At 45.6% G+C, this 12,655-nt stretch overlaps 1 protein-coding gene across 11 annotated transcripts in view; it reads left to right on the top strand.

Moving 5' to 3' along the window:
* The window catches only part of TDP1 (tyrosyl-DNA phosphodiesterase 1), an 83,361-nt gene that overhangs the window by 55,309 nt on the left and 15,397 nt on the right, over nucleotides 1–12,655 (top strand). For all 11 annotated transcript variants that reach the window (XM_055288448.2, XM_063644010.1, XM_063644009.1 and 8 more), the window contains one exon: nucleotides 3,529–3,631. In XM_055288448.2, coding sequence (XP_055144423.1) covers nucleotides 3,529–3,631 — 103 coding nt within the window. The remainder of the gene's footprint in view (nucleotides 1–3,528; nucleotides 3,632–12,655) is intronic.

Below are 12,655 nucleotides of genomic sequence, written 5' to 3'. Positions count from 1 at the left end.
TGCCCAGGCTGGAGTGCAATGGCTCCATCTTGCCTCACAGCAACCTCCTCCTCCTGGGTTTAAGCGATTCTCCTGCCTCAGCCTCTTGAGTAGTTGGGATTACGGGTATGTGCCACCACGCCTGGCTAATTTTGTATTTTTAGTGGAGACAGGATTTCTCCATGTTGGTCAGACTGGTCTCGAACTCTCGACCTCAGATGATCCGCCGCCTTGTCCTCCCAAAGTGCTGGGATTACAGGCGTGAGCCACTGCGCCCAGCCGAGACAGCAGCCATTTTTGTAACTCATGCGTTGTCACTGTGTCCAGCAGAAGCTGGACCTCACACCCTCCCAAGTCCTCCTTCAGCTTTTCTAACTCCTGGCCCTCACCAGGTATGTATTTTTTCTGTGATGAAGGCCCTGTCTTCTGCAAGACACCCACACCTCCAGTGCCAGAGGCACAAAAACCACATGGGTTTCCGTCCTCACAGTCTTCAGTCCATGCCTGTGGCTCCAGCTAGTTATTCTCCACTTTATGCCTATCCTCCTCTGGCTTCTGCCTGCCCTGTAGACTTCTAGCTCTAGCATCAGGACAAAGATAACACCCTTATAAAGACTTTAACCAGCTCCTACAATTACATGATAATAAATTCCTGTAAGAAATACACACACACACACACATATATATATACAATTTTCTAGTTATGTTTCTGTGATTGAACCCTGACTGATACACCCCCAGATGCTACTGTCACTCATCATGACTTTATTAAGGGTTTGGGTAGTGTTTCTGGTAGATGGTAGACCATGGGACCTCCAGAGTTTTACTCTAAGGATCTAAAGTAAATTAAATACCCCACCCCTCTTTAGTGATGAAGCATCGCTGAGTATCCAGCAACAACAACATAAACCACAGCACTTGGGAGAAAAAGCAGCCCAGTCCAGTAGACAAAAGAACAATGGAAGAACGAGGGCAGGGGGAATAAAATGGTGAAAACGAGTTTTCAACAGAAGCCAGGACAGGCAGTGGACAATGGATTCCATGTGGAGAACAGAAGCTAGAACTCTTTGGAGTTATGGGAGCAAGAGACCCCTGTGGTGTCACTGTGCCTCATGAAGAACACAGTGCTTTTGCTGTCCATGACGGGCGCACGTGCACGCGTGCACACACACACACCCCCACCCTCCCTGCTCCCCCACCCCACAAGAGTTTGGAAATACCCCATCTTCCTGGCTGCCCCAGGTGCCAGTGATTCAAAGTATTACCCAGAATGTAAAAAGTTATTAAAGATGATATCTCAGGGAATGTTGATTTATCACCTAGACCACCTGCAAGTGACTTTCAGGCGCTCAGTGTTCACAGTAGAGTTTCTAAGGTTCCAAATGCTTAGAAATCTGTTAAAAGCCAAATAAAAGGAGGGATTGGAGGAAGCCATCTGAAAGGCTGTCCTTGAGATCTCTGTTGAACTTTACTTTGGAATAAGCCCTCAAATCTTGGAATGCTAAGAAAACACAACTCATGGGGAAAGAATGAGAACAGCCTTCCAGAAGATACCTCCCATCTGTGTTGTCATAATACTGATAGTCAAGAGTTGGCCAGAAAGCAATCATCTGAAAAGTGAGAAAAACACCTCAGACCCACTGGTTGGTTTTGCCATTAGACTTTCCTCTTCGCCCAGGAGATGACCTGTTTTTACTAACAGGTGAAAGACCTAAAAGCAAGATGTCATCTTGGACTTTTTTTTTTTTTTTTTTGAGACAGAGTCTCGCTCTGTCACCCAGGCTGGAGTGCAGTGGCGCAATCTCGGCTCACTGCAAGCTCCGTCTCCCGGGTTCACGTCATTCTCCTGCCTCAGCCTCTCAGAGTAGCTGGGACTACAGGCGCCCGCCACCACGCCCAGCTAATTTTTTGTATTTTTAGTAGAGACGGGGTTTCACTGTGGTCTTGATCTCCTGACCTCATGATCCACCCGCCTCGGCCTCCCAAAGTGCTGGGATTACAAGCGTGAGCCACCATGCCCGGCCTCATCTTGGACTTTTAAAAAAAGTTTTTTTCCTGGCATCATAATACCAGTTTATCATAAACATCAGCTTCCTCTTCACTTTATGTCTCAACAACGTCATAGACAGTGATGTTCATGATCGTGGTTCTTGTGCAAAGGTTTCCTGTCCTCAATATGGTTCATTTAGGAAGCCAGGAAAGTTTGTAAATAATGCTCTATTTTCTTAAGTCAGCCTAATCGCTTCAAGAGTTTTCCTTAGCTCTGATTTCCACATTCTTCTTCCTCTGTTCCCATAGAATCCTTAACAAACATTATTATTTTTTTTTTATCTTACTTGGTCATTGTTTTTGTTTGACTCTCCAATTCCAGCAGACAATAGTTCCAGCACATAGCTCAGAAAACATACTTGGTGCACCAGTGGGTGAATCTTGAAATAGTCACAGTCATCCACAAAGTCAGGCTCTAAAGAGTTTTCTGAATAGCTGAGGTTTATATGTTTTAAAAATGAAATAGAACTTGAGTGAGCCTAACTGAAAAAATGTTTATGGTGGGTTTATGTTAATCTCTGCCACATTCGCTTATAAAAGAGTCTCCGAAGACACCTCAGAGCTTAGTGGTCTCCACTCCTGAGCACCTTAATATGCAGCTTGGCACCCCTTGCAAGGTCAGTGTCCAGTCTCCTTCCTCCTGCTGCAGCTTGATTTTTTTTCTTTTTCTTGAGACGAGATTTTAACTGTCATCCAGGCTGGAGTGTGGTGGTGCAATCTCCGCTTGCTGCAACCTCCACCTCCCAGGCTCAAGCGATCCTCCCACCTCAGCCTTCCAAGTAGCTAGGACTGTAGGTTCGCATCACCATGCCCGGCTAATGTTTTGTAGAAATGTGGTTTTGCCATCTTTCCCAGGCTGGTCCTGGGTTCAAGTGGTCTGCCCGCCTCGGCCTCCCAAAATGCTGGGATTACAGGAGTGTGCCATGCCTGGCTTGTACTGTGATTTTTTTAGCCACAACTCTTTGAACATATAAAACATCATTCTGAATGTACCGTTTATCTCTAGATACAAATAACAGTCTATTGCCCTCAGATCTGTTTTCTTCACACTGAAAGTAGAAATTAGCACTACCTGGCAAAAAAACTGAAAAAGGAAATATGAAGCTTAAGATACTACTGCATAAGATAATATTAACTTTCTTCTTAAATGCTAGTTTTATATACAACAAAACCAGAAATCCTGGCTACTCCAGGATTGTGAAAAGAAAAGGGGCTTTAGAAAGAAAAAAATCTAAGGAAAGATAATTATTTTAATAGCTGCCCTCAGGAAAATGCAGATGAGGGTGAAGCTATCCCAAATTAGCAATTAGATAAATCTTGAGGATTAGAGAACAGCAGATTTTAAATTCTCTTTTCAAAAATGCAGCAACTCTGCTAGAAAATGAATGAATGTGATTGCAGCTATATATTTTTTTGACCGGTGCTCTTGCAGCTGTGGAAGTTTGACCCACACTGAGATGCCTCCCTGAGTCAGCCCTTTCTGTGTCCTTGTCTCTGCAGCGCGAATCTGTCCAAGGCTGCCTGGGGAGCATTGGAGAAGAATGGCACCCAGCTGATGATCCGCTCCTACGAGCTTGGGGTCCTTTTCCTCCCTTCAGCATTTGTAAGTTTACACTTCCAACTGCGCGGTGGGTCACATGTGAGATAAATTAGGCTTTGTGTTCTCTTCCTTTAGTCACAGCAGCTTGCCTAAGGTTGGCAGGAAACAGTCGGGATTCTTACCCAGAACCTGCACTCTTAACCAGTGGTCTGTACCTCTGAGCTTACTGACAACGCACCAGTCTGGGTGCAGTGGGATACCTGTTATCAAGGCATGTACTTGATTAGGAATTGACTGTGTGCTTCTAGTGAGATTAATAACATTTAAAATAAATATTGTGAACTACAATGTGAAGATTTATCTCAAGGTGGTAGATGACAAGTCACCAAAGGATGGCCCAATCAAGCACAAGATGTTTTAGGTAGGGGTGACTGGAGGATGAAGTTGGGAAGCAGGAGAGCTTGGCAGAGTATTTGAAAGATGCTTAGCTTAGGATGTAGGCTGTATAGAGAGAGGTGGGAATGGTATCAATGTTGGAAAGGAATTGGTAGTAGCACAAACTGGGAAGCAGAGATTGGTTCATATCATCGGCTAGAGTTTGGCCAGGCGGGGCCAGGGGGTGGCACAAAGGACATGTGCTTCTGGCCCAGTAAGCCCCCTGGAAAAGCACCACGTCGAAGTGGTCTCTCGAGATGTCCAGCACAGCCAGCTTGTCTCCCAGCTCTGGAGTCACTTGAGGTTTCTGTGTCCAAACACCAGAAGGAGTGACTTGCATGTAGGGACTGGGGTGTACAAGCCATCTGCTTCTCTAAATGCCAGAGTCACGCTTGACCCAGAGAGACATTTCCACCATAAGAGGCACATGGACTGAGATCTCCCATGTCACCTGCTCATACTCACTGTGGGCACACACACAGAATCACCCACACGATGAGATGGCTAATGCTTTTTCCTTCCTTCCTCCCTTCCTCCCTCTCTTCCTTCCTCCCTCCCTTCCTTCCTCCCTTCCTTCCTCCCTTCCTCCCTCCCTTCCTCCCTTCCTTCCTTCCTGTCACTGTGGGCACACACTCAGAATCGCCCACACGATGAGATGGCTAATGCTTTTTCCTTCCTTCCTCCCTCCCCCCCTTCCTTCCTCCCTTCCTTTCCCCCCACCCACTGGCTATAGTTGAATTTATGACAAACACCCATGACGAAGCTCCACTGTGGATGACTCTGACTGGACCAGAAGATTTAGCTGAGGTGTTGGTGTGTGCTTGTCCTGAGACTTCAATCTGGACTAATCCAGTCTTTTTTTTTTTTTTTTTTTTTTTTAGACAGAGTCTTGCTCTGTCACCCAGGCTAGAGTGCAGTGGCATGATCTCGGCTCACTGCAGCTTCCACCTCCAGGGTTCAAGCGATTTTCCTGCATCAGCCTCCCCAGTAGCTGGGACTCCAGGTGCCTGCCACCACGCCCAGCTAATTTTTTTATTTTTAGTAGACACGGGGTTTCACCATGTTGGCCAGGTCTCCAACTCCTGGCCTCAAGCGATCCGCCTGCCTCAGCCTGCCAAAGTGCTGGGATTACAGGTGTGAGCCACCGCTTAATCCAGTCTTAAGGCACGCTGGAGAGCACCCACCTTCCCAGCCCACCCCAGCGTTGCTCACTGTTTCTCACACCGTGCTCAAGTGAACAGCTCTCTTCTGCCTTTCTCTCTCCTCTTCTCACCAATCTATCCATTCTTTCTCTTTCCGTCTCAGTTTCACTACAAAACTATGTAACTAACCTCTTTTAGTTATAAGATTTCAGCTTTATCACACAGCTTGTGGGGAACGATGAAGTCACATCACTAGGAGGTGTGATTGTAGTGACTGTGGCTTTTATAATAACTGAGGCTGGAGTTCTCGCCCAATAATAAGTAATGGAATAAATTCCACATCACTCCTGTTTGGCTTCTGTTGTCAGCATTTACAAAAGTCTGGTCCTTTGTAACTGTTCGGATCATGAAAATGCTGATAGGAAGAAATGTATTGCCCTTCCAAGTCCTCTAGACCCTTCTGAGCTACTCATTTTTTACCCCAGATATTCTTTCTCTGACTATCCATTAACGAAGGCTAATAGAGAAAAAGAAATAATTATTTGGAATGCCTAAACCGACTTTATACGGGGGCTCTTCTATATTCTGGAATAAGAAAGAGCCCCATTATAGCACATTCTAGGTAAAATAGAGATTGCATTATTTATAAAGATCATCAGACAAGAATATAAAACAGATTCCACCCCTTCTAGACTATGCCAACTGATTCAAGAGCTAGGCCCCAGTTAGGGTGACGATGTAATTAACAGTCTAAGATTGTAACATTTTCCAAGAGTTTGTTAGCACATCTCAAAAAACAGAGCCTGGAACAGTGCTTTCCAGCAGGCTTCCATCATGACCCTGGTGAGGCCCCACTCACTATACCTATCTTGTCATCAGCCATTGTCCCTTTGGTTGGGCTGTCTGTGTCCTTCAGTGAATCACAAATGACTTGGGCAGAGTGCTCTAATCAGGCATTGTGGATGGTACACAGAATGGCTTTACCCTTCCCCTCCCAGGGAGCTCATAGGCTAGTTGGGCAGGGTGGTCATAGAGTCAGATGGCCACCTGATACACCTAAGCAATGAGACAGAGACATCCTTCCTGGGTGAGAGCTGGGTGCTGAGACCTGAGGGAGGTGCCTACCTGAGTGAGCAAAGCCAGAGGACTTTGCTGTGCGTTACAGAAACCAATTTGTGCCCACAGAAGCCCACAGATGGAAGGAGTTTACTGAAAAGATGCTGGGGGGATGTCATGGGATCAGAGGAGTTGCTGAGTAGCTGAGACTTGGGAGCAATGGGGCCAGGCCCTCTTAGGGGACTCAGCAGCGGCCCTTGTCCCTGGGTTACTGCAGCTAGCATGGCTCTGCAGCCCAGGTGCTGGCTATTCCGCATCCCAGTGACACCTCAGGCCTAGATCTGCCTTCCATGACTCAGGACTCTCCCAGCTCCATTCCTGGAGAATGAGCCTGTTTCCAGAGAAGGGAGGATGGATGTGAGCGAGGAAGTCACCCTGAGGGGTAGATACTACCAAGGGGTTTCACCCATAAGTGAATTGATGAGTGTCTTGTCAGTCTGTAAAAAGGGTTGTTGGGTTATTTTGATATAGGAGACTTTAAGTGCTTATATTACAACATCTATGTTGTCTACTGATATGTGAAGCTTCTGGAAAAAAAGTAGACCTTTGCTTGGCCTTCACAAAATTAACATTGATGGTTTTGACCTTGAGGATGACCCAGAGATTTGTGCCATGAGGTAGTTTGTCATTTCGCTGAGTTTATATGTGCACAGGAGTGAGATGCTTAGCTTGTGAAGGAGAGGCTGTCCAATGGAACAGCCCGACTGTTCCCTCCTCAAAGCATACCCCAGGCTCCTACCTGAACGTTCCAGTGGCCTGGGACTACCCCCCTCCATGCTCACTTCAGTCCCACACACACCCTATGCCTGCTGTCTTCCAGGCCCCTGCGGAGAGAATAAAGGATGAGGTGGAGGCTTCGTTCTCTGGAAACGCATGGATAAGTTGAGGAAACAGACACTGGTGATTACAATATGTGACAAGAACTAGGGTGTGGGGCATTCAAAATACAGGGGCTCTGAGAAGAGGGACCATGTAGTCTGCCTGGGGGGCTTGGGAAAGGCTTTGTTAAGGAGGTGGCATTCGATCTCAGTCGAGAAAGGAGTATGAGCTTAACCTGCTGTCAGGGAAGAGGAGGCTTCCAGACAGAGGTAATAGTGCAGGCTGTGTTTGGGAAAGAGCAAACAGTTCTGTGTGCTTGGAATGGGGATGGGGTGTGGGTATGAGAGGCTTGGAATTCCAATCTGAAGGAGACTGGAGAACAGAACACACCACTGGCCTTGGTTCCACATGGATAGTAGAAAGGCATCAGTTTTTTAAGCAGGGCTAGTGGTCTTAGGCCAGTTTTCAGAGAATTTGAATCTTATAAAATATAATTCTGAAATTAGGATTATGATTTATACTATTTAAAAGGTACTTGAGGATATAGCACATTGCATGTATTATCAAAATCATCATCTTAGCCATGTAAACCACACTATTTAACAAACCTGATTATTAATGAGTCACTGTTACTATTCACCTCACTCTCTTGGCATGTCTTTTCTTTTTTTTTCTTTGAGACAGGCTCTTGCTCTGCCGCCCAGGCTGGAGTACAGTGGTGCCATCATAGCTCACTGCAGTCTCCACCAGGCTCAAGCAGTCCTCCCACTTCAGCCTCCTGAGTAGCAGGGACTACAAGTGTGTGCCACTACGCCCGGCTGACTTGTTAATTTTTCTGTAGAGATGCAGTCTTGCCATGTTGCCCAGACGGGGCTTGAACTGCTGGGCTCAAGTGATCCTTCTCAGCCTCCCAAAAGATCTTGTCATTTCTCACTCCTTAGTGCTTCTTGATAATCTGTTCCCTCTGAGCACCCCCACAACATCACATGCTGGGCGAATCAGCTGTTACTGCCGTGGCCCCCACTTCACCTCCCTGGGCCACATCTATGCGACTCCTCAGTCCACTGTGGGAATGGGCCTTGTAGACCACAGATCTGGTTTTGTTACCTGCTGGAGACCTGTAAGGTAGAATCCAGACTCCTTAGCAGGGCTTCTTTTCCCCTTCGTGCACCAACTCCTAACCTCTCGTTCCTGGTACTTACTGCTGTGCAGAACTCATGGCTCTCACTACGAGCCAGGTCCACCCTGCTAGCCAGCCATAATCTGTACTGAGAATGACACCTTTATGCCCCACCTCTGCCTGTTGCACCTGTCTCCACTCCAGGCACCCCTCCTCTGCATCCACAGAACCTGGGGCTCAGCACATATCCCACCTTGCACTGTGACCATTGACTTGTGTCTCCTGGACCAGAGTGAGCTGAATGGGTCAGGTGGGAGGCGTTTCCTAAGTGTCTGTTAGTTGAAGTTGTTCCCTTTAAGTTGATCCATACCGAACAATGTGAGAAGTGTGTGAAACAGTATGGAGACTATGATTTTTGTCCATTGGGTATTGTGTGCAGTAGGTGCTTAAATATGTTCACAAATTGTGTTGTAAAGCAATTTGCTGTATGGAATAGCTCATCTGTAGCTGTCTTGAAATTAAAATACACATACGCTTAGGAGTCCACTGCAGTACTTACAAATGCCAATCCCTATAAATTAACTTAATAAATATCTTAAAAGATTTCTGTATCATAATCCTAAAATGTTTACTGACAAGAATGCAGTTTATCATAAAATGAGGCCAGGAGTTAGTATCTTTTTTTAGGTTTCCCTGTTCAGTACCAGCAAGACATGCCTTTTAGTGTTTTTGGCTTCATGTTTGCCAAATAGACTTACTTAATACAGAATTTTTTAGACATCCTTCAGACTGGACATCATCCAGAATTTACTTCCTTGAGATCAGCCCTCCTTCATATCTCTTGGGTAGAACTCTGTGTCCGCACCACCCACATGTCTGAGGTATCAGCAGCCAGAGTTGCCACTTTTGTCCTTCACCAGTAGGCCGTGTCACTTGATGTGTTCTGGGAGGCTCATTTGGAGCCATTGTTGCAGAGAGTCAAGCTTAGTGCCCAGAATGGCACAGTGTCGCACACTGCAGAGGCCTCACCTAGAAAAGGAATCCTGCAGTTCTCTACTTCCCCACAGCCATGATTAGGACCTGTCACTCTGGAATCAAGTTGCCATGTGATGTGACACTACTGTAAACTAAAAATACAGCAGGTAGAGAACCAGCACTTCCCATTCATGATAAAGATGCCATTTGAAACCTGGGATTGATCTGGAGGCTGATAAGTCCCTGGTACCACGTGTTCCTATTTTTTTCTTGTTCTTTTAAGTGAATAAATCTGGAAATACATCTTTTGAGAGCAACCTAACTTGTACAGTATGTTGTCAATAGCTTCCCCTTTGACTAAGAACACTTTCAAGAGCTTTGGAGAGTCATGTCAAGGTACATTTGACTTTGTATACACAGTACTTAGTGATGCTTCGTATATAGTAGTCGCCTAATAAACTTTGTTAATTTAAATCAAAGACTTTATTCTTTTCAGGTCTAAAATCAGTTTGTCAATTATATAATGTTTTCTGGGTTGTCCCTTTAAGTGTATTTAACTTTTAAATTAGACTACGGTTCAGAAAGTCTCAGTACAGGAAAGCTGTGATTATTTCAAAGATCAGTAGCTGTATTCCAAACCTGAAGGCCTCTGTGTATATTTCAGGGAGGTACAAGTACTTCTCTCTTTGGACCTCATTCCTTTGGTGTTTATTGAGCACATACTCTGTCAGGCACTGAGTAGGCCCTGGACTTGAGCCTGCCTAGCGCACTGTGGCTAGAATTCCTCCTGCCTCTGGGAATAATATTGCACATAAGCATCTGAGAAGCCTGGATCAGGGTCCAATACTGCTTCCTTCCGGATGAAGGTAGCCCAGGTGTCCCTGTGCTGGTCTCAGCCTCTTCTGAGCCTCAGGGTCACTTGGTCCTGTGCTAGTGGGTTCCAAAAAGTCAAGTCTCTACTTTCTCTTTTCTCTGTTCTGTTTAAACTTTTTCATTGTAAACGTGTGTACCACAAGTACATGCACTCTTGTTGTGGCTCTGGCTGGAAGAACTAATACAGTTTACAAGAGCCACCACCTTAACCCTCTCTTTGTCTTCCCTCCTGACACCAATGCTGCCTACCTGCCTTGGGCCCAGCCCATCTATTGTGGGTCCCCAGGGTTTCCCAGGAGGCCATAGCCGGGCAACAATTTGACATGGCATATCTTGGTACCCGCTGATGTTCTTGCATCCAGCTAATAAAGCCACGGTCCTTGCATTCTACTCCTTCCCCTCACCTGTCCACATCCTATACCATCTGCCCTGGCAAGAATTTCTTTTTTTTTTTTTTATTTAAGTTCTAGGGTTCATGTGCACAACGTGCAGGTTTGTTACATATGTATACATGTGCCATGTTGGTGTGCTGCACCCATTAACTCATCATTTACATTAGGTATATCTCCTAACCCTATCCCTCCCCCTCCCCCGACCCTATGACAGGCCCCCCGGTGTGTGGTGTTCCCCACCCTGTGTCCAAGTGTTCTCATTGTTCAATTCCCACCTATGAGTGAGAACATGTGGTGTTTGGTTTTCTGTCCTTGCGATAGTTTGCTGAGAATGATGGTTTCCAGCTTCATCCATGTCCCTACAAAGGACATGAACTCATCCTTTTTTATGGCTGCATAGTATTCCATGGTGTATATGTGCCACATTTTCTTCATCCAGTCTATCATTGATGGACATTTGGGTTGCTTCCAAGTCTTTGCTATTGTGAATAGTGCTGCAGTAAACATACGTGTGCATGTGTCTTTATAGCAGCATGATTTACAATCCTTTGGGTATATACCCAGTAATGGGTTGGCTGGGTCAAATGGTATTTCTAGTTCTAGATCCTTGAGGAATCGCCACACTGTCTTCCACAATGGTTGAACTAGTTTACAGTCCCACCAACAGTGTAAAAGTGTTCCTATTTCCCCACATCCTCTCCAGCACCTGTTGTTTCCTGACTTTTTAATGATGGCCATTCTAACTGGTGTGAGATGGTATCTCATTGTGGTTTTGATTTCCATTTCTCTGATGGCCAGTGATGATGAGCATTCCTGGCAAGAATTTCTCTGCCTGTTCCTATTGGTTGTTACCTCTCTCCCCTGGATGAACTGACCCTTCCCTCCCTGTTTTCCCCATCTCAGGCTACTGCTGGGTTTCTACCCACATGTCAGGGTCTGTGTTCCTCTGCCCTTAAACCCTCAGCAGCAATCTTTGGCCCATGAGATGATGTCTGGACTCCTTTGTGTGACATCAATGTCCACTGTGAGCTGGCACAGCATGTCCCCCAGGCTCCAGCCACCCACAAGTATTTGTTAGCATATTAATGCACATAGGCTGTAGGAGCAATGGCCCCTTTTTACTAGTAGTGTGATCCTGGGCTCTACTGTTCTTTGTCTCAGAGACTCTGAAGTAACTTGGTAAGAGAATATGGGAAAACACATTGGACAGATCCCTTAGGGACCTCAGATCTCTAGGAGCCAAAATGAGAGAAAGAGAATGAACTTTGAAGCGAGACAGACAGGAGCTGGGATCCTGCTTACAAGCTGTGTTAGACTTGGCCTCCTTATTCTACTTCCGTAGGCCCCTTTTTCTCGTTGTACAATGGAAACAATGTAACTCATAGGATCTCATGTGAGATCAAGAGTTATAACCCATAAAGTGTTTACAACAGTGCCTGGTACTTAGCAAGTGCTCAGTAAAGGTTGCAGTTGACATTAGCAGTAGCAGCAACAGCATATAAGCCACACAGTTCAACAGAAGATTGAAAGCAGGGGCTGATACTCCGTGGGTTTTCAGTCAAATCAGAATCTTGATGTCACTTCTGTGATGATGTTGCACTCTTTTCTTTCCTTCTGAACTGCATTCCCCCAGTCCCACACAAAAAGCCCTTTGCTTATCAAAAACCCATCCTTCAAAATCCTGTTAGGTTTACACTTCTCCACAAAGCTTTTCCTAAGCCCCTAGCTGGAAGCACTTCCAGTTGTTGATCCTATACTGCCTTGCAGGAAAGATGCCACCACCTTCCTGTAATTTACTTCCTTGCCAATTAGTTGGTCTTTGACTAAGTGTGCCCCTTCTGGGAAGTTCAGCTGCTATCACTGTTTTATCCAGGAAAGCCTGATGCCTTGTATAGGGTTTTACCACTTGAGGTTGCTACTTGGATAGCTGCAAATAAAAACATAAATTACATCTCTAACTGAAACTGAAGCATGCCTCCTGTTCCCTATGATTGAGCTAAGCTGCTAAACATAAATCATCACAGCGATAATCAGCTCTTTCACTCCCAAAGCTGAAGAGAGGAAAAGCCAGCAATTTCTCATGTGTGATATATGTCCACCCTCTCACCTGGTATTTTATAAACATATTGTCTTAACTGTCTTCTAAGTATCTGTGCCTGGGAGGGTGCCTTCCTCTGTTTTGTAAAATGCCAAGTGATAGCACTGTGATATATAA

Source organism: Symphalangus syndactylus, chromosome 8 (genome assembly GCF_028878055.3).
Source record: "Symphalangus syndactylus isolate Jambi chromosome 8, NHGRI_mSymSyn1-v2.1_pri, whole genome shotgun sequence".
Taxonomy (NCBI): Eukaryota; Metazoa; Chordata; class Mammalia; order Primates; family Hylobatidae; genus Symphalangus; species Symphalangus syndactylus.
Note: the sequence above shows the minus strand (reverse complement) of the source record. Positions and strands in the feature narration are given on the sequence as shown.